We start from the raw sequence: 27,590 nt of genomic DNA on the forward strand, positions 1-27,590 counted from the left end.
ACACAGCCAGGCTCTGTGTTTTGTTTTCCCTTTGCTTTATGAGCTATTGACCAGCTCCAGGCTGTCTCCAGGTCTGAAGACCACACTGGCCTTCCCGCCTTTGCCCACGTGGTGATGACAGATGTCTTCCGGTGCTTGGTGAGGAGTCTCTGCTTCCTGATGCAATTATCAGACAAGACAATCTCCACTTGGACTCCTCTGCAGATGATGTCCAGCCCTATCTGCTGCTGCCAGCTGATGCTGCAATCACAGCATTAGAGCTGTCAAAAAGCCGCACCGGAGCGCCGTGACGGACAAGCATGAAATTGCTGCTGGTGATGTCAGCTGGCTTTCTGGTGTGAATCTGATTTTCTGATAACTCAGTGTCTCACTGAAGAGCTCCTGTCTGAGGTAATAACTTTGTGGCTGCCTGATCCAGACTGTCCTTGCTATTCTACTCATGCAAACAAAATTAAACCTTTTCCTTGTCTGAGTAACATTGCCACACTTTTAGGAATCACTCTCTGGTTTATCCAACCTCTTCCCTGAATATCTCTTTTAAAATACAGTTATTTGGTCAATTTTTAAGGCTTTTCAATATGCCACAAACTTCTGAGTTAAAAATAAAAAAATTAAAAATTGTATTGATGAAGTTGTAGGAGACAGGGGGAGTTTCAGTGGACAGGAGCTCTGGCACCCAGAACAGGAAAAGTCTGGGGCTAAACAGCAAAAGTATCAGCTAGATAGGTTTGCTGTGGACATTAACATTAAGCACAGATGCATGTCTGGCTGGTGTGTGTGGGAAAAGCTCTCTAAGCTCTCCCTGGTGTCCCCTCTGCCACGGGCAGGGACACCCTCCTCTAGCCCAGGGTGCCCCAAGCCCCATCCAACCTGGCCTTGAACCTTGCCAGGGATCCTGGGGCAGCCCCAGCTTCTCTAGGCACCCTGTGCCAGGGCCTCCCCCTCCCCAGGAAGGATTCCTGCCTCCTGGCTCCTTTCCAGTTGCCCCCCCTTTATCTTAAACCCATTCCCCTTTGTCCCATCACTCCACATCCTTGTCATATTGAACCAAGTGAGATGGTTTTGCTCTAAAGCAGCTATGGTAATGCTCTGGTAATACCCTCACAACCACTTCCCAAATTACTTCAAAATTTCAATAAAATCAAAGCAATCATCTTTAAAAAAAAAAGCAGGGATTCCCTAAAGCTGTGATCTATCAAAACCATATCATTTCCTTAGTCATGATGAGAACAACATTTTGGCTGTATCTGGTTTGGGTGTATCCATCCTTAGGATGTACACTGGCTCTGTGTCACTTTAATCAGGATGAGGAGCAGGTCCCAGCAGCACAGGGCTGTGAAAACACCACAGGAAACCATCAGTGGGCAAACACCACTGAGATCTGACTGAACAGGATCCACACTGCACAGGGGGTCACACCCAAACCACAAAAAGCAGCTGGGATGAAGCACAAGCATTTTAGCACTGCCCCATTTGTTTCATGAGGGATTTGGTTCTTTCACAGGCCAAATAAAACACCCACCCATCTACTGATTAGCAGGTGATAATAGTAACCACTCCAAGATATGTCTGTCTGGAAGGGAAAAAACAATTCACTGTGTTCATCAGCTTCTACCCCACTGGGAAATGGGGTAGAATCCATATGGATTGGCTGCATAAAGCAATTCCCATGGTTCTGTGGATTTTGTGCTTAAATTAACAGCTCTGCTTTGGGAACTTAACCACAGGCTTTTGCTTTTACTTTGAACAGGGCCAAAGCAGAGATCAAACAATGAGAAGTCCAAGTTGCAGTCCCTTTCCCAGCACCCACACTTCCTGACGCAGAGCTTTTGCCAGCACTTGAGAAAGCAGCTCCCAGTGTTACCACCCTTCCCAAGTCCACTGTGCCCAGCCCTGCCCGGCGCTGGGTTCAGGGAACTCCCCTCAGCACTCGGTCCCATGGAAAGGGGGGATGTGATGATCTGAGAATAAGCGACTTCAGTTGCTCATGTTGCTTAACCATTAATGGGCAACAGGGAGGGTGAGCCTTGGGAGCCAGGCCAGGCTTCCACCATGGCTGGTGCTCATCAGAGGCATGCAGGAGCACTACAGCATTTTCATTTGGGAGGCCAGTGCTTTTCCCCCCTCAAAAAAATACAAGGTAAACCTATTTTCCCATCACAGGTATAAAAGTAAAGTCTTGATCTTTCCTTTTCCTGCAGCCTAAGGCACCAGTCTTGCTTGTGGAAAGACTCCACGAGCCTTAGACCACAGCATGCATATGATTCAGTGCCAGAGCAGCAACACTTGGCAGAGCAACACTGAACTATATGAAAAATTTATCTGTTGGCATTCATAACCTTTGCTATTTACCAGTTACAGTATTGCCCTGTTCTCATTCAGCATAACACTCACCTTATATCCCCAAGATAAAAACCCAAGAGGCATAACTTCCAGAAAAATAAATCCATCCTTCTTTTTTTACAACTCCCACTGCCACAAGATCCCCAAAGTGCTTTCCCCAGGAGCTCCATCCTCCTGCAGCCTGATGCTCCTGCCGAGCTCAGGCTGAAGAGGGTGGCTGTCCCAGTGATTTCTCAGCCACTACATGAACTAGCGCGTGTGGCTGTAAGGAAGGTGAAGAGGGTAAAACCGCGCTCATCCGAGTGGAAAAAAGGCATCATCTGCACAAGGCCAGAGGCTCACACTTGACAGTCGCAGCCAACACTTGGTTAAGCAGAATTTAAGCCCCTTAGACAGCATTTAGCAGATTAAGCTCTGCAAGACTGTTTGGAGTGGGGTCACAGGGCACCAGCAAGAAACAACTCGAGAGGTACAGTGACGCTGGCACACAGCGCCGGGTGTCTTGACACACGCGGGGTAAGGACCGCGAAGCACTCTGTGCAGTCACAGCTCTGCTCACATGTGCCCTTCTCACACTCCTGTCTCTCCTCAAAGGGAGCAAAATACGTAAATAATTAGGTATTACCATAAGTAATTTAGTGCCATCTCAGTTCTCCTGATGCAGAATCACTCGCATCCATACCCTTCCTGAGAGCTGGCCACCTAACCTGTGTCACAGCCAGACACCCAAAAGCCTTGTGAGGCACCTCCCTTAGAACCCTTTTTCCCTAACATGGCCTAATTCTTCCTTACATAGATTTAGAACCTTCCCTGCTTTGTTCTTCAAAGCAGAGCTGTGGTTCAAGGTGAACCTCTGCACAAGCAGGACAGCACAGGGTGTCGTGCAGCTGCACAGCCGAATCCCAGTTTCCAAATGCAGAAGATCCATCAAACCCGAGACTCTCCCATGCACACACACACAGCCTACTTAACGTGATTTAATTAAAAGGAGTCAAAGCAATCTAATTATTCCAAGAGAGTGCTTTTTGGAACAAAGCCCACATTGGAAAAACAGAAATATAAAAAGCTTTACAAAGAACTAAGTTCATAAAACCCCAGCAATGAGCCCAGCAGTTGCAGGAGGTGGAGAGGGGCAGGTTGCACCCCCGCTTTTCTTGGTGGCGTGCGGATCGGAGCTCTAGCCCAGCACACAGACCCCTGGCACTGCTTGAGGGAGCAAGGTGGCTGCCTAGACTCTTGCCCAGACTCCTCACTGTTCCTCCACAAGCCTGCTCAGGGAGGGAGCACAACAGCAGGGAAAAAAAAGAGGAGATGCGACAGCGGGTTCTGAAACACCAGGAAACCCACTGCAGAGGCTCTGTAGTCAGTCTGATCAAACTGCCTGTTAAAGGCTAAACTTTGAGAGCATTTACTCAAAGGCATGCCAGCAGTCCTGTGTGAAGCTGGTCCTGCAAGGAAGCCAATCCAAGGAAGCAAATCCACGCTGCTTCCTCCTGCTCCCTTATTACAAAGCAGCACAGTAGCTTCAGAGACAACAAAGGAATTTACCCAGCTCAGGGCAGGGTGCTCCAGGATCGATACAGCACCCTGGTCTCTGCATCCCAGGTCCTGACTGCCATCTCTTCCTTGCTGAGGAGAACCACAGCAAGTCCCCAGGACTGCAACTGTGCAACCCAGCCTGCAGTTCGACCCCATGGCCACATCCTCTGGCAGCAGCCCCAGCACCCGCACGCTGCAGGGCCACCCTGCGACACCGGGCAGTGCAGAAGTGGCTACAGTCTCGTAGCCAAGGAATAAAAGAACCCAAACCCAGAGGCCAGAGATGTTTCTCAGATGTTTGAAGACCTGTTAATGATGAACACTAAACATCCTGGATTTAGTTTTCTTTAAAGTGAACGAGATAAAATGGAATTAATTCAGATTCCACCTTTTACTGCAACTGCCAGCTTGATGTGACACGCTCCTCCGAGTGTCTGGAACAAACTCTGGCTCAGGTGTATAAAACAGGCATATATGTGTCACACACTTTCACAGCCATAGAATCAGGTGACTGTGTTGTACCACACAGCAAGGCAACATCACTGACATTTTCCTTGGTTTAAACTATCCAACTGGATAGCAAAGCACTGGAAAGGAGCACGGCCAGAGCGGTGGCACCAGTCTTCCCAAGCAGAACACTATCCCCTGCAAAGACTGGTGTTGCAGTTATTTTACTCAGTTTAAGACACTTAAGTAGAAATTTTGAGCAACATAACCACTCAGAAAATCAAAAAGGCCCAAACCCAAGGATGGGTGTGCACACAGGTAAAAGAATTATGGGGAAGTTTAACCTACCCCACACCCACACACCTGTGCTTTGGGCTTATTTTCAGCCTTGCCTAAAAACCTTGCCAAGCTGCATCCATGAGAAAAGCAGCAAGGTAGAGAGATGTGGAATGTTTCCTCTTGTTTACTATTTCAGAGCCATTCATCACGAAGACATCCTCAACCTAGTGTTATTACTCCAGTTGCTGCAGTTTAACTTCTGAGAAAAATCAAAACATCTTCATCTCCATCCCACTGCTTCCCTTTCTGTATTTTATTAGATAATAACGATCTATTAAGGAGCAACAGTGCACGTCCACAGTGGTTTTGCACAATGCTTGGCACTGAACAAGCTAGACAGGAGTTAAACACCACAAAGGAAAGCTCTGCTCTTTCTTAACCATGACTTTAACAATGTGGAATAATAAAAAGCTGTGGTGGGAAAAAGTGAACCTGCCTTGAAGTATGTAAGAGCACAAGGTCTTGGGAGCGTAAGGAGCTGTTCTGCTGAAACGTAAGCCAGGAAGAAGGGAAGAGTTCACAATCATTAGGAAAGCAAGAAAGAAGCCTTAAAACCATTATGGCAATGAGGAGAACCAGCAACCACCTGTATCTTGAAGGCTGTGTGTGGTTCTGGTGCAATAGCTTTCACATGAGGCATATTAAATGGCCTCAGATCCATCTGCCAAGAGGAAGAGATACAGAAGCTGTATAGGAGGGGCCTGTAAAATGAGAACCATCTGTGTTTTGTTCATTTTCTCCTGGCTAGCTAATAGTTCTTCCAAACCAGAACCAGGTGAAGTAAAATTAAAATATCCATTGACACGTTCAGAGGAAAAGAAGAGGCACACAGCTTAACTAAAGGTCACAGAGCCACACACATCCTTACCCCAGGACACCATTTGGGTGCGTATTTGAACCACTTCAAACTTTTTGCTGTTTGTTATAAACTCCTGTAAGGAGGCTGTACACAGGGCAGTAAAACTCCAGCTCAGAAAGCCAAGGAGCAGGTACAATAGGTGCTCTGGCTCTCTGCAGAGGTGGTGTTACCCCCTGCAGATGCCCAGTAGGCTCCTGACTCAGACCCAGCACAGCCCCATTATCAACCCAGTAGCTCTGAATTGCTGCTCCATCACTCCACTTTGCTCACTCACTACAGGCTCAGCAGGGACAGCACTAAACTACAGGCAAACCTCCCCTCAGAGACGAAGTTTCCACAAAGACCCCTGAGGGGCTACACCTCAAACAACTTTCTCTAAGCCACTTCTTCCCCAAATCCTTCCAAATCACATCACCAGCTAATACCTTTCACTACTAGTTGGTTTATACCCGCTAATTTCAGTCAACTTCATTAGAATGGACTTCTCACAAGGCTGTTATTCCCACTTTCCCTTTTCTATATATGACACAACATTGGCCCACTTCCAAGGCTTCTGATCTTGCAGCTGGTTTTTCTGAAAAGCTACATCCTTCATTCATAACAAAACCACTTCAGTCTCCAGTTCATTCAAACCCATTATTAATATCATGATCCTGTGATTTACCCTGATTCAGTTGTAATCCTCACTAACACAGGTATTTGCCTTGCATCAAAGATTCAACATCCTGACTTCACACTGGCCTAGGAAACACTTCACAAGAGCATTTGCATTTCTGCACAACCCCATGATAAACGGCCACTCTACTCAGAAAACAATTCTTTCACAAGCACTAGAATCAAGCCAAGTTTTCCCCAACTTCTGCAGCTCAGTGGATCCAATCCCTTTTGGGATTTGGAGTGTTAATGGTGTTTTCTCTTCCCTCCCCATATGTAGCCGGTAGTGTCTGGTAAGAGCTGGGCTCAGACTGCAGCCCGTTCCTGAGCAGACACAGTCTGTCCCTTCTGCTGCAGTCATAAAATGTTTAGAACAAATTTAAATTCTGAATTCTCAAACCTTTTAAAACTGGCAGGTGATGTGGTAAGGTTGCTGGGACGTACAGCGGGTGCAAGCAGCAGCCACACACTGCACGGTTTTAAAAGCCCAGCTTCCTCAGGAAATCAGTCCAAAAATCCCTTCAGCCTCTAGAATTCATGGAGCAAGATGTTCTGTACCACCCCACTGCAAGCATTTGTTTAAAATAACCCTCCCTACATCAACAAAAAGGATGTGTCCTAATAAACCTGGTGCCTCTTCTCTAGGGGAGATGTGACATCCCATCCCAAAGCGATGTGCTCTATCTAACCTGGGTGGCTGGTTTCCCCAGACAAGGAAAGCTGCAGCGAAACCTTCGTAAGACAGAAATCCTCAGAGTGCAGCCATGACCTTGTAGTCACTCCCAGTTTGCTGTAGAGCCCAGAAAGGAGCGTGGCGTGACAAGCTTGTCCCCAAGTACCTGGCAAACGCTGTCTAGCACAGCCCTGGCAGGGTGCCCGCAGTCTCACACAGGGTTTTCTGCATTTCCCAGCATTTGCACTGGTGCAACTTGGCTGCTGGTGGAGCTGAGCACCAGATCAGGCTTCTGCTGCACCAGGCTGTCAGACTGCAAAACACGGGGAGGAGAGAAGTAAACAGCAGCAAGAGTGTGTTAGGTGATAACTTCAGAGATCAGCTCAGCAATGTAAAAGTGAGTTCAATTTATACTCACTATCAATCAAATTCCATTGCCTGTAAGCCCAAGCTGACATGACCACAGTAACTCCTGCATCAGACACATGCATGCAAACCCAAATTATTCTGATCCATATCCACAGACTCCAGGCTTTTTTCTTCTTTAAAAAAATCCCCAAAAAAACAAAACCAAACCAAAAAACCAAACCACCAACTGAAAGACAACCCACCTGGTAGGTAATTTAACTTCAGCTTGTGGGCACGTGAAATTACCCTGATGTAACGTTATGAGGGTTCATCAAAGATAATCAGAAACTGCATCTTTAAGTCAAGGGAGCAGCCTGGACTCTCTGTATTGATGTTACAAACAGCTTAACCTGGCTAATTCAGGCCATGAAAAAATGGTTTCTCAAAGTTACTAGTTATTCCTAACTTGAAAAATATTAATTACAGTGAAGACATGCTATAATTTACAGACATTTAAGTTAACTAAGACACAAGGAAGACTGTTTTAGGCAAGTGCTCTGGAGGTACCTGGTTGCATCTTAAAAGCCCACCTCCATCTCCTATACAATAGTATACTCAGAAGCAGCCCAGGACTTAAAAGAGCTTAAGGTGTGAGATGTCTAGGACAAAATGCATTACTAGTGCTAAGCTACAAGGGAGGAGCATTTATTCACTTGACTGTAGTCAGCAGTGTAGTGACTTTACCTTTCCTCTGCAGAGTCTTTGACCTTGCTTTTAAATCCAATGTGAAATGAATTCTAAAGTATCTAATCCTCCTTGTGTGGATTCAGTATTCAGCAATACTCCCAAAAAAAGCCACCTTTGAGCAGCCTGTTCATGAGAACTGATGGTGACAGGGAAGACCAAAACAAATCAGGACTACTAACCTTGAGTATCTGCTACAAGAGATTCGGGAGACGGGTGTGCTGCTCAGCAACAGCACGCTGCTACACACTGCAGCTGTGCTCCAGGACTTCCAGACACTACCCACCAGCCTACCCTGGGTGGTGAGAACCCCTCCTATCCATTCCAATAAAGTAAATGACCTGAGATGGCTGCATAAAGGATTGTCTAGTTTTAAACAAAGGGACTTGCAAAAGAACTTCCACTGCTTCTCCTACGCCAGAGCCCTGTCCTCTGGCTGGTGGCAGTTTGATGGGTCACATCACAAAACGCTCTAACAGGATTTTAGGTACACACCAGGACACATCATTAAAACCTTCTTAGTCAAAGAACGTAACTCCTCAGCAACAGTGTCATTCTAGCACTGTTCCTCCTTTACAGCCTCTATTTTGAGAGCTCTTTAAAGTTTCAGGCTCTGCATCATCTTGTTTCTTAAACACAAGCCCTCAGCAGCCAGTGTGGGCTGCAGGACTATAACCAGGTGCCTAAATGAATCCTCAAACTGGTTGTCTTCACATGCTGGTCAAAGCACATCATCCTCACCAGGAGGAGCTACTACCCGGTGTTCAGGCTGGGGCAGGAACTACAGCTTCTCATACATGAAATAATTATTTAGTAATTTCAAGTTTTCCTCTAATTGCAAAGTAATTGTTTAATGAAGCATGTCACAAACTGCTTAATGAGTCAGGAGAAACAATCCCTCAGAGGTTTATGTTCTGCTAAGATGCACAGGAAAGGAGTGAAAGCCAAAGCACTTCAGGCTTTTCTCACTCTGCCTTAAGAGGTCAGCAGGAATATAAACAAAGATGTAAATAGTTTCCTTTGCTAATGCTCTACACTGTGCACAAAACTGATGGCTACTCAGAAAGAAGCTTCAGTGCTCTAATAACAGTACTGCTTGCACGCCCCAGTTTGCAGTGACTGGTCCAGTGGCTACCTGGTGGCATTCACTGGGTCGATGCAGTGGGTCTGCAGGAGCCTGCCTGTCTCCTCACCAGCGATTCACTGCTCTCCAGGCAGCACAAAGGCAAGGTGTTTCTAAATAGGTCACACAGAGGCTGGGTGGTAATTACAGAAAAACGTTAATCAGATTTGAGCAGGCAGAGCTGCTTATCTCTTTAAAGAAGCCTTTCAATATCAGGGCTTTCTTCACATCTCAGGACAAACTGACAATAAGAGTACAATGGTCACAGGAACATACCCTGAAGTACAAAAAACTCACTTGTTTGCAAACTCTGGCCCCATTTTGATGACAAAATACATACCAAAGAGGAAGTATAAAGCGTGAATGGCTCTTATCACCAGAAGACTACAGAAAACAAAGAGAGAGCAGCATGGTCACTGAATGGTTGCGCTGAAACAGAGGGTTTCACAGGTGAAAGGAGTTCAGATGCTGAGTGACACGCAAAGATTAAAGCACTTCAGAGGCCATGGCAGAAGTTCCACCTTGGCAAGGGGGGGAGCAGTGCTTCTGCAAGTGTGTAAGGGAGGGCAAGGCAGTCAGGAAGGTCAGGATCTGGTTCCTGGCGGCCTTGCACCCTCAGCAGCTCCCTTGCCAAGCTGGCCTTCCTGACCGTGCATCTGAGCGCTCTACCAGGTCACCCCTCCCATTTTTAAAGGGGAGCTCTTTAAAACACACAGAAATAGGGATGGGGTGAGCTGGAGCCCCTGCCCTGCCCTGATGCAGGTCTGCTTCCCAGGGAGGAACAACAGAGGCAAGCACCCTCACCCAGCACCGGCTGGAGCAGTTCAGGGATTCTGAAGGCTGCTGAGAGCCCCACTAACCTGAACAGTCACAGTGCTGCATCACTCTTAGAAAACAGGAAGACATTTGGTTTGCTTACAAGTTAAACATCCTTCCCATTGTGGCTTAAATTTGTCTTTCCAGACTTGGGCCACAGTCTTCCCCCTTTGCCCTATCAAATTCATTCAAGGTCACTCCTGACTGCTGCATTCCAGGCTTTCAGCAAGACCCAAAGGGTTTTCCCACTGAACTGATGTTGCAAGTTTGTTGACTTAATTCCAGAATGCCAGATCACTGCTGATCTGCAATGCATGAACAGTTCAGTTCACAAAACAGCTTAATGCCGCTTCCCTGTCTGCATCGCTTCTGAATGTGCTTCTTCACATCAGTGCTTTCCTTTCTGTGCCTCATTTTTCCAGAAGGATCTCAGATCAGTATTAAGTATATTAGTGCTGCAATTTTGCAGTTTCCACTTTATTTTCAGTAGTGTGTTAAAGATTTATCAGATTCCCCCCACCACCACTGTCAAAGGAATCAAAACATGTGTCCTACCTAGGCTGAGCCCCAGAACTGTGGTAGGGAGCTTTCCACTTGCATATTTTACTCCCAAACCCTTCAGTTACCATTGCTGTAAGAGATGATTTTGGGGTTTTGTTTTCTAATGTTCAGGTGGTCCAGCTGCTCCCACACCAGCAGTGCCTACAGACACGCTGTATGATTCAGGCTACAAACCTCCAGGGGACCTACGCAGGAGCGTCAGATGCTGAAGTCCCCACAGACACTCATTGTGACTTCCTCCCGATGCTCAGTGCCCCACAGCAGAGGAAAATAGGTGGCCCAGTTCAGATTTGTCAGCACAAAATAGAGTAGCTTCTGTTGATGGTTTAAAACTATCTTAGGTGAACGTTTAAAGGGAGACAGCCCCGTTTCTCAGCTATGCTGAGGATGAGCAGTTGGTTGGGTTGCAGAGGGCTCTGGAGAACCACCAAAAGGAAAACTGTAAGTCAGGTAATGGCTTAATTGGCCCTGATTGTCTCTGTATGCATTCACAAGACAAAAGAGGTGACTTTCACCATTTACCATACTTACAACTCGTGCTAAACTACCAGTCACAGAATCACAGAACAGTAGGGGCTGGAAGGGACCTCCAGAGCTCATCAAATCCACACCCCTGCCAAAGCAGCTCCCTAGGACAGGTCACACAGGTCGGTGTCCAGACAGGGCTGGAATCTCTCCAGAGAAGGAGACTCCACACCCCCTGGGCAGCCTGTCCCAGGGCTCCCTCACCCTCACCAGGAAGTTCTTCCACATACTGGTGCGAAACTCCCTGTGCTCCAACTTGAGGCCAGCGCCCCTTGTCCTGTCCCCACAGACCATAGAAAAGAGGCTGGCCACGTCCCCCTGTGTCCCACGTTTAAGATATTTATCAACATTAATAAGATCCCCTCTCAGTCCTTCTAGAGGGATGTTCTGCACAACCAGCAACATGGCTCACTAACAGCCAAAAGGCACCACCACCATTTCTCAGATGGAATGAGAACGTGAATAACTGGCTCTGGCGATCAGGCTTGTTGACCTGCCTTCTATGACAGACTTTTTTCTTTCCCCTTAGGAAAAAAAAAATGCTGTTTTATGCTGAAGACAGTTGATCTTTAACAAGACAGCAAAGGATTGATACAGCAAAATTTTGCAGAGCCTGAAATAGCTGCCAAATTCAAGAGGCTGTTGGGAAATAAAAAACAAACACCACAGTCCTCTTAGGGAAACCTGGTTTTGTTAAACAAGGTCACAATGTCTTCTCCCCCACTTCCTTTTTTCCTATATCTGCAGAGTAGGGAACCCAAGTACAAATTTTTCCATTTTCCATTTCCCCCTTTGGAATTCTACAGTATTTCTTTTGCAGGGGCAATTAGTATTTGCTGTTGTTTTAAAAGCAAAACCCTGCAGAAAGAAAGGAAAAGTATGACTCACACAGAGCGAGCGATAATTAGGTCATGCGTTCAATTAGTTTTCATGCTTAACTAGTTACTCTTTAGGAAATGCTCAACCCTTTGATGTGCAGCAGGCAACTTACCAATTAATTAGGCAGAAGGAAGCAATGCAAGGAACCTCAGAAACCGTATCAAAGCCCTGAGATATCTAATGAGGGAAACAACAGCATCAACGACAGAAAACATGCACAAAAAGGTAAAGGCCTTAAATTATCTGTTTCAAGTATCTTGACTGTACTTCCTTTGAAATTAAGGGAAAACTGCTGGGAAGCAGACGAGGAAAGGGAGAGAGGCAGCCTTGTTTGATCAGAAAAGCATCACTGTTTCCTTGAAGGCTGCCACAAGAAGTATCATCTGTCCGTATCGTACGTGATGTCTCCTCCGAGACGATCACTCGCTGGTGGATGCAGCCTGCAAGAGGCACTGCACAACGCAGGATACGGGATTGGGGCTGGTGGGGGGGAGCAAGGAAAACCCTTTAAATAAAGACCTGCCCAATGGGACATCCACACTCCTGTCCTATGCTAAACCATATCCCTAAGTACCTGATCTACCCTTTTTTTAAACACATCCAGGGATGGTTGAGTCACCTCAACCAGGAACGGTTGGATTTGATGATCCTAAAGGTCTTTTCCAACCTTGTGATTCCATGAGTCTCAGCCTGGCATCAACAACCTGGGGGGAAAGATAACGTGTAGCTATAGTTCAACTTGGTAACGAACTACCATACATTCCTACTAATGCCACATGTGGAGGGAGAGGCATGCCTGGTTGGGGTTGGGACCAAGCTCCTCTGATCCCTCAGGCCCACTTCAATAAAAGATTTGCTGCTGTCACTCCTCCTTGATTATGTCACCTCTCTGAACTGAGTGAAAAAATGTGTACAGCCACGTAAATTAAATGGGCTGGAAAGATTGAGAACATGTCTAGATCTGCCAGACTAACGAGTGCAGATATGTTACCACCTGTCTCTTTATAAGGGACACTAAGGTAAGTAATGGAGCATCAAGGGGAGAAGCACAGAAGAACAGAAACCAAATTGCTGTGTGACAATTGTCCACAGTACCCCTGGTGACAAGGGATGCTACACCAGTGTTTGCTTGCAAGCCACCTTTCCCAAAGGCTTTCTAAAACTCTATTTCATCTTCTCTTCCAGATCCCTCCAGTCCTCCCCCTCCCTGGGATCATCCTCTCCCTTCATCGTTCTCCCTCCTTCCAGTGATGTCCATCCAGGTGGGGCTATAATGAAACCCTCACAACTGATGCCCTTCGACAATCAGAAGCAAAGATGACTGCCTTAGCAAAGAAGGAGGAACTGGAAAGAAGATGAAGGCAGCAATGGAGCACCTGACCTAGAAAATCAATACTGGAATTGACTTTGTGTTATTTAGGCAAGCGGGTGAAGGGAGGAGAATTCTTCAGGATGTCACATCTAAAGCTCTTCAGCTGGTGCTGGCCATGGCAAGGGGGGGAACAGCCCCCAAGCTGCTGGCTGGAGAGGGCAGGAGGGGAGTGGGGGAAACAGGCACTGCACAGGGGACAAACAGCAGGCCCTGCTGTGGTTAAATCTCACAGGGAGGCACAAACCTCTCACACTCCAGTAAGTTACTTACCAGAGGATGTAAAAATATCCCAAATTCCACAGAAGGATTGACCTTGGAAGGAAAGGTCTCTGTGCAAAGCAAGATTCTACTGAAAGAGTTTTGCAAGATCTCAGAGTGGCTGGAAGCCCTCGCTGCCCTGCTCACCTCCAGACCTGGGGAAGAGCAGGGGGCTCAATGCCTGCGCTCCCTGGGACAACAGGGCTTGTTTATCCAAACTGGCCTCAGGCCACTGCCACCACATCAAGGGCCAACCAATTTCCAACTGCTACAAGGGTCTCCAGTGCTCTTTCTCCCTCCCCTGAAACCTCCACACACATCAAAACAAGAGGACGAATCAAGATCTAACTTAAACAGAGCTGAGCACGCAACTTCCCTTTTCTCCTAACCCATCCCTGGTGCTCAGCTCTCACATACCAGAACTACAGCCTTGTTTTCTGCAAGAGTCCAGATTTGGAGGGTAACAGATCCACTCCAGCCCTTGGCTTTGCTGCAGCTGTCAGGGTTCTTTGACAGATCTTGAGAACATGCCAATTGCGTATTGCTCCAGCTTGAAGAACATGCTGTTAGTAATTACTCTCTAGATACTCTTTCCTCCAGCACTACTATTGTTCCTCTTTATACCTTCCAGACCTTATTTCTTCCAGTAACCTCACATGCAAAGCAAATTTACCTACAACCCTGTTCTCTGGTCTGTTCCAAACCTATTTCCCTGGGTACATTCTCTTCCACCTGATGAGTGCACGTTCAGAACTCCCCTACAACCACTTACTCCCTATTTCCGCGCCGTGCCACGTCGTAACATCTACCCACACGTCTAGAGTCAGGCTTCTGTCACGCCAAGACCCATCACACTGACAGCTATTGTTTTACAGCCTCTGTGCACCCTCCCTTTTGTTTGCATGGGGCTGATTTCAGGCTGCGGGCTGTGCCGCAGAGGTTTCCATCTCATCCGCACCACCTGCCGCCAAGACCAGGCTCCCATGGGCAGCCAGAGTACAATTTACATCCAAAAGGAAGGGGGGAAGAAAAAGAAAAGGAAGCTTTTCCAAACCAGAGCCAAAGGGGGATGCTAGGCTGTCTCTCCCAGCAGTCTCACAGCTAGCTGTGCAGAGACCACCACATGCTACAAACTCTGAGAAAAAGGAGTTTATAAAAACCCTAAAACTATTAATTTTCACTGAGACAAGGTCCCTTTCCCCCAGGGTGAAGCATGCACTTTATGAGCAGTGGAGGAACGGGAGCATCTCCAAGACAACATGCTTCACCTAACCTCTCACCAGGGAGTTATTGACAGCAGGTTTCAACCTTCCAGTGGCAGGACTGGGAAAGTCCCTGCCAGAGAGTAAAGGTTGCCCAAAGCACCTGGCGTAGGAATGCTGCTGGGATTCATCTGGGATCACAACAGAAGTGCCCAAATTATTGAGCAAAATTAGAAAAAGGAAGGAAAAAGTCCTTTGGATATTCTGGTCAGTTTAAAGAAAGAAATTGGTCAACAGCCACAGCCAACAAAAAGAAAAGATAAATCTATAATTTCATTGACATGTAATAAGCAAATGCTCCAGACTACTTCATACCAGGCCCTGAATTATGTAAACTGTACATCATTCAACCTACAGCTCTGCCTTTGGCTACACAGCCCCATTCCCAAAGGCATACACCTAGGAACGGAGATGAAGGACACATCACTGCCCAGGGAAGGCTGGAAGCCAAGTAAAGATATGTCTGTTATGAGAAAGGGGGGAAAGCAAACCAAAAAGGCCTGGCACCCTTCTAAGACAGAAGCCAGCGGTCGCAGATCGACCTCAGCTCGTGGCGCTCTGTACAGTGACCATCGTGCAGAGGTAACTGATGCTCTCTGTGCAGAAGCACTGTAGCTCAGTTCAGAGAACTCCAGCCAAGAGGATGCAGAAAATCAGGCTCTCCAAGCCCTCCAGAAAAACAGGAGCAGCGTGCCACACAGAGAAGCAGCAGAAAGCAGAGTAACACCATCATCCTCACCACTAACCTCTCTGCTCCACCTCTGCAGAACGCTACAGCAAAGAACCCAAGTCCCAGCCTCTGCTGATAAATGGATGCAAACTGGGACTTAAGTAACAGCAACTTCTGCCCATAAAAGTCCCCAGTAGCTACTGCATCTCCATAAACCATCTCACTGCAGCAGCACTCGGAATTCGCAGTCTGCTGTCCCCATTTTCCAACAAAGTCTATTGAAACTGAGGAAGGCTCCTGCCTTTGGAATGGCACAGCACACACTGCCACCAACACTGAATTTGCATCCAAACAACAGGAAAAGTATTTGGTACCTACTGCCAGCACAAGCAGAGTAACGTGCTCAGCAGGCACTTACTACAGCGTTACACCTGACACGGGCAGTGTTCAGCCACGGGGAATAAATGAGGATCAGAAGTGGAGGAAAACTACTTTCTTGTCTAAATAGTTTCAATACAGAGCATGTGAGGATTACCCAGGAGAAATGTAAAGTATTTCATTGTGGGCAATTAAAGCAATACCAGGTGCTGTCCCAGCCAAAGGCTCTTCTGCTTGGGATCTCCAGATGCTGCCGGTCAAAGTCCCTGATCCCAGTCCGGCCCCTCCTGCCAGGAGCAGGGCTGGGGAAGGATTTCCCCCAGTCAGCTGGGTATTATGGGGTCCCATGCTCTGAACTTTCACTACCTTTTTCTCCTTTCATTCTCAGCTGCTTAAGCAGCCCCTTTTATCCCCTGTAATTGAGCCTGCTTTCCAGATTACCCTCAAGTTTAACCCCTTCTGTGCCTAGTGAAACTCAAAACCCACGACCCATGGCAACATCAGAGAAAAGCTCTTTTTCCCTTTCCACTTTTTCACTAGCACCTAAACTAACTTTGCACTGAACTGCAAGTCTTATTTGTTCAGAAAATTCTTTATGAAGACAGATAAAGCCCACAGCTTTGTCAGCTCCTACTCTCTCCCCCAGTACCATTTTCATTTGAGAATTGTGATGAAGTGACTGAATATGGTTTAACTGCAGTATTTTGCAGATGAAACAACAGCTGAAGTGGTTTTTTACTCCCGCAGCACACAAATTTATGTAGCTACACAGCAATAAAGCAAAGTCTTAAATTTAATCAGAACAAATACTTCAAGCAATGGCAAGCTGGTAAATTATTTAGAAAGGGGCTCAATAAGACCTGGAAGGAAATATGTATCAGCTCTGCAGCCTGGGAGCTTCCAGACACAAAGAGTTTTCACGTTTACCCCTTAAGGCTGTTTCCCCTCAGCTGTTGGGATGTAACACAAGCAGGCCTGTACCTGACCACCATCCTACAACCATAAGCAGACAAGGTCTGCACTGGTAATGACACAGCAGGACTCATTACCAGTAGTTAGCACTGTCTGTGCATTCCCAGTAAGACACTGACCACTGGCATCTCCCAGCATATGGACCCACAGCTCAAACCCCATCATATTGCCTATTTCAGAGGATTTTAATGATTTGGCCTTTTTTAACCAGACTGCCTAGTTTTCCCCCAACTTGTCTTCCTTCCATCAATTCTCCAACCCCTCCAAACCACCGAGAAACAGACAAAAGTAGATGTATTAGTATTTATATGAAAGGTCTAGGAAATTCAATAATGTTCCTATTGTTTTATTGCAGATGGCACATCAACTTCTCTTTATTACTGCAGAAAACTCAAGAGCCCTGTAGAGTGCCATAAAGCGGTACGTGTTCAGCTTCGCAATGTTTCAAAGGGCTGTGATTTACTGTTAAGAACCAGGCACCTTGCACACAAACATCTGAGCTTGGTAATTGCCTCATGTTTTGTGCAAACTCTACAAGGCAGCGTGAGGTCGGCCCACACAGGGTACCTGCTGCTTTCAGATGCCTGTCCCTCATTCCTCAGTAATATGGACTCTGTTATTAAAGAGCAGAAGAGGAGGTTTGTTTTCAACCTTTGCATCAAGATGGTTTGCTCTCCTATTTGGTTTCTGACCCTATTTGAATTTTCTGCCAAATTCTAGGGCTGCTAGAGGGAGATCAGAAACCCATCTGTGTACTAAGGGGAGAAACGCAGAAGAAAAGTCTTATCTGAAACATACACCATGTGTGTTTCAAGACAAGTCCTTCTGATACAAATATACCTAACAAAACACTTCAGAAAAAAGCATACCCACAGATTTAGTAATGTAAACACTTCAGCACTGAAAAGAGTAAGTCTCCTTCAGGTGATACATCCAGCTTTTACTGCGTGATACCTGGGACGCAGTCAGTCGACCCTGAATAGAGGGGCAAGGAAGCATCAAACAAAGGCAGGAGGAAAGAAAGAACCCAAATGAGCTGTGTTTACATTTATATTACTCAATGTATTACTGACTTTATAAAGCATCAAGAAACACGTAAATGGATGTAACCCATCACAGTTTAAATAGCAAGGCTGACTAAAAATACCTAAGGGCACTGCTAACGCAGAGACCTTCTCAGCCACGTGTCCTGTACACAGGGTAGGGAAACACCAGGAACTTTTGCATGGCAGACCATACTCTATCAGGCATTACACAGACACTCAGTAGGCTGTTGATACACTAAATAGTGAGTAATGTTAGAGAATACAGTCCAGGTGCTGATGAAAACATCCATGATTGTTATTACTGAAGACAATCTAAGGAGAGAAGAAACAATGTCCCATGAAAAAAAGGCCAGGCTGTTACACACACCACATCATAAGGAGAAAATATTAAAGCAAAGCTACAGGGAGGCTCGTTCAGAGAAGTTACTATTTCTGTTTGGGTTATGTATTCCATACTTACAAGGATATATTTATGATTTAATAGTCAATACTTTGAAAAGGAGGATTTTGACCCAGACTGCCTAGAGCATACAGATAAGGACATGAACATACTGAGGAACACGACAGCAAAGAGGATTCTGTAGTCTTCAAATTCCATTCTTTAGCTCTTTCTGTAGTTTATTTACTAAGACACATGAAACTACAGACATTGAAATACCCAGGAGCACAACACTTCCCCAGCATGAAAGCCTGAGATGCTACAAACCAGTAGCTCACGTTTCTAACTCCTGCTTTGCATTGCTCCTACCCACAACACTCAATTCCAAAGACATTATAGTTTACTTAGGATCAGCAGTTACCAAAGCCCTGAAATTATGTTTTACAACAAAATCAAAAGCCTTCCTCAGGTGCTAACTGTACAACACACACTTGTCCCAAAGGATCAATCCAGTATTGATGGGTGCTGGGAGACACAGCTTTGGGCAGCCAAGGCCAAAGGCTCTTGTACAACTGAATGAAGTCTAAACTCAGAATCAAAAGCTTCATAACATCTCAAACATACAATAAAGTCAGGGGAATATAAATTTTAAAAATAATTCACTGTAGGACTATCTACTTTAAACAAATACCCTGGGAGCGATCACAGCAAGTGCTGTTTGACAGCTTATAAGAATCCATTCACTGACTGATAAAGGAAGCGACGAATGCTACAAGCCCCCATGCCATGGACCAGGCATCTATCTTAGTTTTCAGTCTACATCAAACATAAGCTCAAAGGAGCATCATATCAAGCACTGCAGAGAGGAAGGAGAGGGAAATACTTACTCTTGGCTGCCAGTTCTCATACTGCTTCTGCAGATTTGCACCAATGGTTTCCAGAGCTTTCTGAGGGCCCATTGACAGAGGATCTAGGAAATAAAACACAAATGAGTATTTCTGACCACAACTGAACCATTCAGCTTGACAAGAAGCAGAACTTCTTTCCGATTCCATGTGTATTCAAGCCTGCTACTCCACACTGCTACTCCTGCAAAATGCAGATCTACAAGCTGAGAGACAAAAGACCCCACCATGAGCATGGCAACAGCTTTCCGCACTTTCACTCTCTTCTGTGTGCAAGAAAGATCCTTTAATGATGTTTTAATGCAGGTTCCTCTTGTACTTCAATTTCAAATTCATAAACATTACATTCTCCAGGGAATTTACTTGGGTCCATATACCAAATAACTATACCCAAATTCTTCCTCTGTGTACAAATTCAAAACCATTCAAGACTATCAAATTTGGAAAAAGATTTCCTTGCTGAGGTAATAAATGCAATTTTGTTTTGAAAGACAGGCAAGGCACATAACGTTTCCTTTAATACTGGGGGGGGTGGAGGTTTCTGTAGTAAATAATGACAAAAATTTAAATTGGTTGAAGATTTGATGTTTGATGCAAAATCCCACTTCATTTATTTCCATCGCTTCCTGCTTCAGAGACTCTGTGCCATTTGTGATTTTTAATAAGTTAATTTCATCACTAAATAATTACCATCACTAAATAATTACCATCATCCAGACAAGCTCAGCTTATGCACTTGGTTCAAAAAGCCATGGCCATATAATTGACACTATTAACGAGTTTCAAAAGAACTGGAGGCTAATACACTGCTATTTAATATAAATTATTTTAAAAGCATTCAACCCAAACAATGAAGACTTCTTTTAAAAAAAATATCTTGACAAATATTCTATCTTGTACCGTTAGAAACAAAATACAATGAAGTAGGATACCAGCAGGATTGTGCCAGTTGTAATTCTTAAATGAATAAAAGGTAGGATCTTATTTGAATTTTCATCTCTCTCAGCTGAGCTGTTGCTGCAAGAGCCTGACCAGGACAGAGCCAGCACCCATTCCCACCATGGACCCCACAGCCCTGGCCCTTAGGAAGGGCTCGATACGCTCCAACACTCTCTGTTGCTCTGGACTGCAACAGCCCCCCTGCTAGTTAAGGCCAGGAGACCCTTGAGATGTTGAACCATTGTCTCCCAAAAGCATTCACACTGCTTTGTGACATCGCTGTGGTAGTTAATATGCCATTAGCTATGGCTGAAATTAAAAAAGGAAACCAAAAAATAGCATAAAGGTTTTTTTGAGGCCTTCAAAAGGACCTTACTGAGCTGCAGAAACCGAAATTAAAGCCACTTTCACATGCACTGTGACAGCAGAGGAATGTAGTTTGTGGACTCTGGAGTGCCTTCGGAGTCATTAGCATTATTAACAATAGCCTTTACACAGAAATAAAGTACACTGGTGCCATTCCAAGAGCCAAACAATGGCAACACATTATTTCGCTAAACATAGCTCATGCCACCTCAGCCATTACGTGAGCTTCCGGCCTCCCTCGCTGGGGGTACAGACAAGGCCAGCAGAGGCCTGCAGATACGCAGGCCGAGGTGCCTTCGGTATGGCCACAGCACGAAGCTCTCCGTGCCTAAAGCGGTGCCAGGTTGACACCGCAGCACAGATGTCAGCTAAGGCTTAATTCTGGAGAAAAACAAAACACTTCAGATGTTCTAAGGGTGCATCTGGAAGGTACAGTGAGAACTGGAAACGGCTTTTGTCTGCGGCTGCGGTGACTGTTTGTTACTGGAGTTCACAGCTCAGCTGTAAATAGCAGCGATCCCACCAAAACGATTGCCACACTTTCTTGCACATCTGGCAAGGCCATTATGTTTCCACAATGCACACCATTAGCTTCTCTTCAGACTGTTGTACAGAAGAAGAACAAGAAAAAAAAACCCAGTAGTTTTTTGCAATTACCTTTTTCAGAAACTTCAAGTTGGCTCGAAATGGAAATGAGTACTTGTGTATATATACACACTAAAAATCTAATTAAAAAACTGCATTCAAAATTCTCTGTGTTGATGATAATCACTAATAACATCATTTTAATGACTCTGCAATGCTCTTCCTTCTCTTCGCTCCCTACTCATGTATCAATGAGAAACGAGAGCTGCTCTCTCCGCTGAATAGATGGATTTGTTAGTGCATGCTCATGGCTTTGTAACTGCTTTAAAGTCATCAGCATTTTTAGGCTAAAAAAAAATGAGATGCTATGATTCATCAAGCAGGTAAAGCAAGGTTAGAAACGAGACATTCTGGAAGTTTTTCAAGAAATTCAGTTTGTGTGATGATTAATTTGCTTATGCAGCCTATGAGCCCCAGCGCGTGGGATTACAGTGTTCTGCACATTACTGGCTAAGACCAAACACCTTCAACTCCCAGATAAAAAACAAATCTATCTTAGAAAGCTTTCTTGCACAAGGTATTTCCTTCTAATATTACTTCAGATTTGTCTCATCTTGATAATCAGACTTGATCTCCAAAACCAAGGGAACTTTTCATTTCCTAACAAAAAGACCCAAGGAATTCAGTCCAACAAAGCATCAAAGTGGCAAGCCCATGCATTGGAACTACTGGCAAGACATCCTTGGGGATAATGCCAGGTCTTCCAAATTCATGATCCCAACTAAAACAGCCCCAGAGCAGTCACCTCATCATGCAGTAAAGTCCACGCATTTTACAAAACCTGACTCTCTGCTGTGTGATGCAGGGTCATTTTAAACCTTTGTAGATCACTATATTCTAAAGACACCGCTGCTCAGAGACTTCCTTGGATATTTATAAATCCACAACATTTAAGGAGAAGCTAAGTAGCTAATTAACAGCTTTCTTCCCTCCGTGCTACCTCGTTTTAGAATAAAGCAGGAGAGATGACCCTATGGCAGCAGTTGCTGCTGGACACTTAATTAACTGAGACACGGTGAAATCAGATGCCAGATTGCCTTTTGCTCACCCCAGTTTTAAGCCCAGGAAACACACAGCTTTAAGACTACGTATTTGTAAGACTAAGGGTTGGCTGGAGCTTGGAATTTCTTAAGACTTACCGATCCAACACTCCAGACGGGCACAGGGAGTTGTTTTCACCACATCAGGAGGGTCCACACCGACATTTAGGCACAAAACTAAGGCAACACTAACAGTCTTCATCTGCAAAGACAGACAATGAAACGCTTACTCAGTGTAGAAGCAAGGTCAATTTTCACTTCTGTTGAAATTTTACCACTCCTGTAACTTTTGAAGGGTTTCAGCAAAGCTTTGTTACCTGCTCTTTAGCACAGACTACATTAAGCAAGGCAGGACTGCTTAAATTCTTCTCTTTTTTTAAATAGAACAGTACTTATATTTTATGTTACTATTTTTATTATTATTTCCAGAGCCCATTCTTCTTTTATAGAGCATGGAAATGGATATCACTGGATTCCTGCTACTCAAATTAGTCACTGTCCAACTGCAATACATTATTAAAACATAAGAATATGCTATCCAGGGTCCCTGGTCAATATTAGACTGTAGTATGTCCTCTCTAAAACTAAAAGCATTACAAGGGAAAAAACCACCCAAGTGACCAACTAAACCTTAAAAAAACATTCAGCCCTTTTTTTTGGTTGGTTGGTTTGTTATCTTCATGTGTTAGTTATCCTGGACATTCTTACTTCAGGAGAAAGCATCACCTGGCTCTGCATCCTGCTCTGGCCTTGAGCTGCTGCAGCACCAGCACAACAAAACTGACATCTAGAGATGCTTCTGTAGCCACAAGCAGCACCACAAATGTGTAACATCCAAACTGTCACCAAAAAGCTGCAGTGAACCAATGACTAAGCACTATGGCCAGTTAAGAGTTGTGCTTGACAAATAGGATTTCCCATCCCTGTGCTCTTTTCTGCACTTCCCCATCCCAGAGAAGGAAAACAGAAGTAGTAACGTGGCTTACAGCACTTCCATCACTTCCATTGAGTGTTTGGGAGCTCCTTGCTCAGCTGAAGCAAGGCCACCCGCATCCCCATCTCTCCAGGGTGCTCGTTACACTTCAGAACAGCGGGCAAAAAGAGAAGAAAAGAAATCCAAACCCCACACTAACAGAAAACCTAGAGCCACACAAACATCTAATTCATAAAGAAACTGGAAGCTGAAGCTGAGAGACGCTGTTCACACCAGGAGAGGGGACAGGCTCTGCATCTACAGGACAGAAATTCTGCAGCATCTGCTCACTCCCATGTTTATGATGGGGAACCCGGAGTAAAAAATTGGTGAGAAATCTGGTTAACAGCTTCATCCCAAAGTATGTTCTCCCTAGGGAACCCTGCAGTCACGTGGGAGTTACTCATCCACACACATTCACGAAGGAGGACGCGGCACCTTGCAGAGCACAGACCACAGCAGGAGTCTGAGTGGGGATTCCCTGGCTGGTGTTTCACCAGGGCTCTCAGAGCACTGCACACAGAGCAGGTGAACCTGCTACCCTCAAAAATAACTCATGCCAGCAACTGTTGACACTTGTGACGTTGCTCACCCACACCTTACCCTTCCCTCTCTTTTTTTTGCTTGTTCAGGGAATTATTTCATCCAGACTCAGGTCAACCATTGCCCTGGGTTTAAAGAGCCCAGCACAAAGACCTCACCAGTGGTTCACTGCAATGAGGCCCCATTTGGAGTACTGTGTCCAGATCTGGGGCCCACAATACAAGAAGGATGTGGAACTGTTGGAGAGGGTTCAGAGGAGGGTCACAAGGATGATTAGAGGGCTGGAGCAGCTCCCCTATGGAGAGAGGCTGAGGGAACTGGGCTTGTTCAGCCTGGAGAAGAGAAGGCTGCGGGGGGACTTCATTGCAGCCTCCCAGTCCCTGAAGGGAGCTTATAAGCAGGAGGGGATTCAACTTTTTAAAAGAGCAGAAAATGGCAGGACAAGGGGCAATGGACTAAAGCTAAAGGAGGGAAGGTTTAGATTAGATATTGGGGGAAGTTTTTTTACAGAAAGAGTGGTGAGGTGCCAGAACAGGCTGCCCAGAGAGGTAGTAGATTGCCCGTCCCTGGGGGTGTTCAAGGCCAGGTTGGATGGGGCCCTGGGCAGCCTTGTGTAGCTCCAGGCCTGGAGGTTGGTGTCCCTGCCTGTGGCAGGGGGGTTGGAGCTCTGTGATCCTTGGGATCCCTTCCAACCCAGACCATTCTATGATTCTATGAAGACATCAATAAAAACCATCCTACAACAGCTGCAACAAAACCCAATAGATTTACACACAGAACAGGCACCCACCACACCACAAGGTGTACACCCCCATAAGAAGTCCTGATGGATTTACCTCCCAACCAAACCACACAGAGAGACTCCGTGACCCACACAAAAGGACACGAGACTCTTCTGCAGCCCAAGAACCACGTACTGCTACACAAGGAGTTATCTTCAGGATCAGGTATGTTAAGGAAATGGCCTCAAATTGCACCAGGGGAGGTTCAGACTGAATATTAGGAAAACTTTCTACACTGAAAGGGTTGTCAAGCATTGGCCCAGCGGTATGATTTGGGAGAAGAAAAAAAGAAAGAAAATCAGGCAGAACCCCCAACCACAAACCATGTGGCTGATACAGAGGTACCTGCACCGCCCAAGGCCGGACAGGATGTGGCTGTTCCAGCACCCCCTTCCCAGCACCCCACAAAGAGCATGGTGCTGCTGGGGTTAAGGCCCACAGCCATCCCCAGCAGCAGTCACACAGAATCACAGAGGTTGGAAGGAACTTCCAGAGATAATCAGGTCCAATCCCGCTGCCAAAGCAGGGTCCCTAGGACAGGTCACACAGGTCAGCATCCAGACAGGGCTGGAATATCTCCAGAGAAGGAGACTCCACACCCCCCTGGACAGCCTGTCCCAGGGCTCCCTCACCCTCACTGTGAAAAAGCTCTTCTGCACACGCTGGCAAACAGGCACTAAACACCCAGCAGGAAACAGAACTACAGGTCAAAATAACTTATTAGAAGTGAAACCATACAAATCATTCTTTCAAGAGAAAGTAGCCTGCCAAACAGTCTTTTCTGTCTCTTATTTACTGTTTCCCATTTACAGTTAATACCAACTTACTTCCCAATAGTTTACTGGTGATGTCTGATCTGTGATTTACACTGAAGAGGCTGATACTTATTTTCTGTTCCCCAATGTTTTAAATAAGCAGTTCTCCTTGAAAACAGACAGCAAACCAGTCACGAAAAGCAACCCTCACACTGATACCTGAGATGAACGGGGTTACTTCCCCTCTGCCCACCTCCCCACACTGGAGGGAAAGAATTACACTTCCAAACTCCTTGTCATAGAATCCCAGCCTGGTCTGGGTTGGAATGGACCCCAAGGATCACAGAGCTCCAGCCCCCTGCCACAGGCAGGGACACCAACCTCCAGGCCTGGAGCTACACAAGGTTGCCCAGGGCCCCATCCAACCTGGCCTTGAACACCCCCATGGATGGGGCACCCAGCCCCTCTCTGGGCAGCCTGTTCCAGCCCCTCACCACTCTCTCTGTAAAGAACTTCCCCCTAATATCTCATCTAAACCTTCCCTCCTTTAGCTTTAATCCATCCCCCTTGTCCTGCCGTTATCTACCCTTCACTAAGAATTACAGCTCTCTCACCCTGCCCTCTGACACCCACTCAACATCCAACCCTGGCATTACAGATCCCAAGAAATCCTAAGCCCAAGAACCCAAATACAGCTTTGCACATTTCAAAGCTGTTTCAGAACATGGTACCAGCAACTTCGTGCCATATTTAAAGCTTCTCAGTACAAGGAGTACTAGGACATCCTCATCTGTCATTAAGACAGTGGAAATTTTCTTTTCTGCATTTCAAGAATATAGCTACTAGAATGTATTTCCATGGATTTTTGTTACAATTAGAAAAAGAAGCATAAGAGTATCTGGCAAGCTTCTAGGAAAACCAATAACTACAATGTTTTATCAGCAAAGGTTCAAGCTCAGCACCACACCAGATACAATTCACAGCTTTGCATTGCATCCAGTCTTAACACCTCTATGGCACAACCTGCAATACTTAAATGGCAAAATCCACCCAGTCAAAAAACTCTTCCTGAGAAGTAATTGTTTGGAATTCAAACCAAACACCCACCACTTTTTTAATTCACCTCTTATTTCTTTTTGAGACAAAACATATGTGCAGATGAGCCAGGAACGTTTCCTGCAGGTACCTCAAACCAAAGGCAGCGAGAGTCCTGCCGTTATTTTCAACTACAATAAAAAATAGATTACATTATCTTCAGGTGAAAGGCTTTGATTGAAAACCTGAGGTTTTATCATCACAGGAGCCAAACTTATCCTATCCTAGTGTGCCTGAAGTAATTCCAGTCTGCCTGTACCAGAGACACCCTGTTTCATCAGCTGCTAAAGATGTGTTGTAGGCTACATATGAACAGGGGGAGCCTCAAGAGTCTTGGAGCTGTTTTACCTTCCAGCTCCAGTAATGCCAAGAACAAGTCAGGCAAACAATTTATGAGAAATTGTGCATTTTGTGGTAAGACCTAACATTTCAGAATGGACATTTTAAACCCCATCAATATTTTATTTCTACACTGCCATTTTCAAGCTGAAGAATTCCTGCTTAAACATGACACAGATGAACACTCAAGCGTTATAAACCTGCCTGGTTTTATGCCAATAAGTTCAAATTGCTTCTGTGAGTTAATACAAACACAAGATTAAGTCAGCATTAAACATAAAATATATGCTCCTACACTATTTTACAGAGCTGAGGGTGAACTTATCAGGATTAAATACAAATACCAGGACAGATTTCCAGAGAGAAATCCTCACAGCCCTCTCATTTGGGAATCCTCACTGGCAAAACGAGCTCAAGCCTGCTGCTCAGTAAATGCAGCCCCTCCCTAAAGACTTCTTGAGGACTTTTTAAATATATATTTACACAGATTTTGCACAAACCAGCTAGGTCTCCCACAAGTAACTCCAAGGTGTTACCTAGTTTGGAGACATGCCATTAAATACTTCAACAAGGAGCTCCCCTACACAGCCAGCAGCAAGAGCAATATTTAGCAGCATGAAACATTGTTCTCCCCTTGGAACTTCTGTTGCAGATGATCCACAACACCAGAAAACCTTGTTTTCTCCTTCCCAAGCCTCAGGAAAGGTTTACACAGCAGACTCACACATGGCAAGGTCTCAGGCCAAGGTGGCACCTTGCAGCAAGCAGCACAGGCTGGGCTCTTCTGGGGTGAGGGGCTCACAGCAGAGCAGCCCCGGGAGGACATGACCACCCTGAACTCTCCAGCAGCTTCCCATTTCAGACTCCCAACTAAGGGCTGACAAGTGGCAACACTGTGGTGTGGGTGCCCTCAAACAGCCCAAGCATCATTTCCAGGGCTCAGGCCCAAACCTCACCATGGAGTAAGGCCAGTTTGCAAATCAGCTGGTAAAAGGCTGATCACTTTGAACAGGCAGGCAAG

The 27,590-nt window shown here is 45.6% G+C and overlaps 1 protein-coding gene across 2 annotated transcripts in view; it reads right to left on the minus strand.

The window, feature by feature from the left end:
- Positions 1-27,590, minus strand: part of RPTOR (regulatory associated protein of MTOR complex 1) — a gene marked incomplete at its 5' end in the record, with an annotated part of 145,571 nt that overhangs the window by 108,514 nt on the left and 9,467 nt on the right. For both annotated transcript variants that reach the window (XM_084273382.1, XM_084273381.1), the window contains 2 exons: positions 19,075-19,157; positions 22,182-22,284. In XM_084273382.1, the coding sequence (XP_084129508.1) occupies positions 19,075-19,157; positions 22,182-22,284 (186 nt within the window). The remainder of the gene's footprint in view (positions 1-19,074; positions 19,158-22,181; positions 22,285-27,590) is intronic.

The sequence above is a fragment of the Gallinula chloropus genome (genome assembly GCF_964237585.1).
Source record: "Gallinula chloropus genome assembly, chromosome: 20".
NCBI lineage: Eukaryota > Metazoa > Chordata > Aves > Gruiformes > Rallidae > Gallinula > Gallinula chloropus.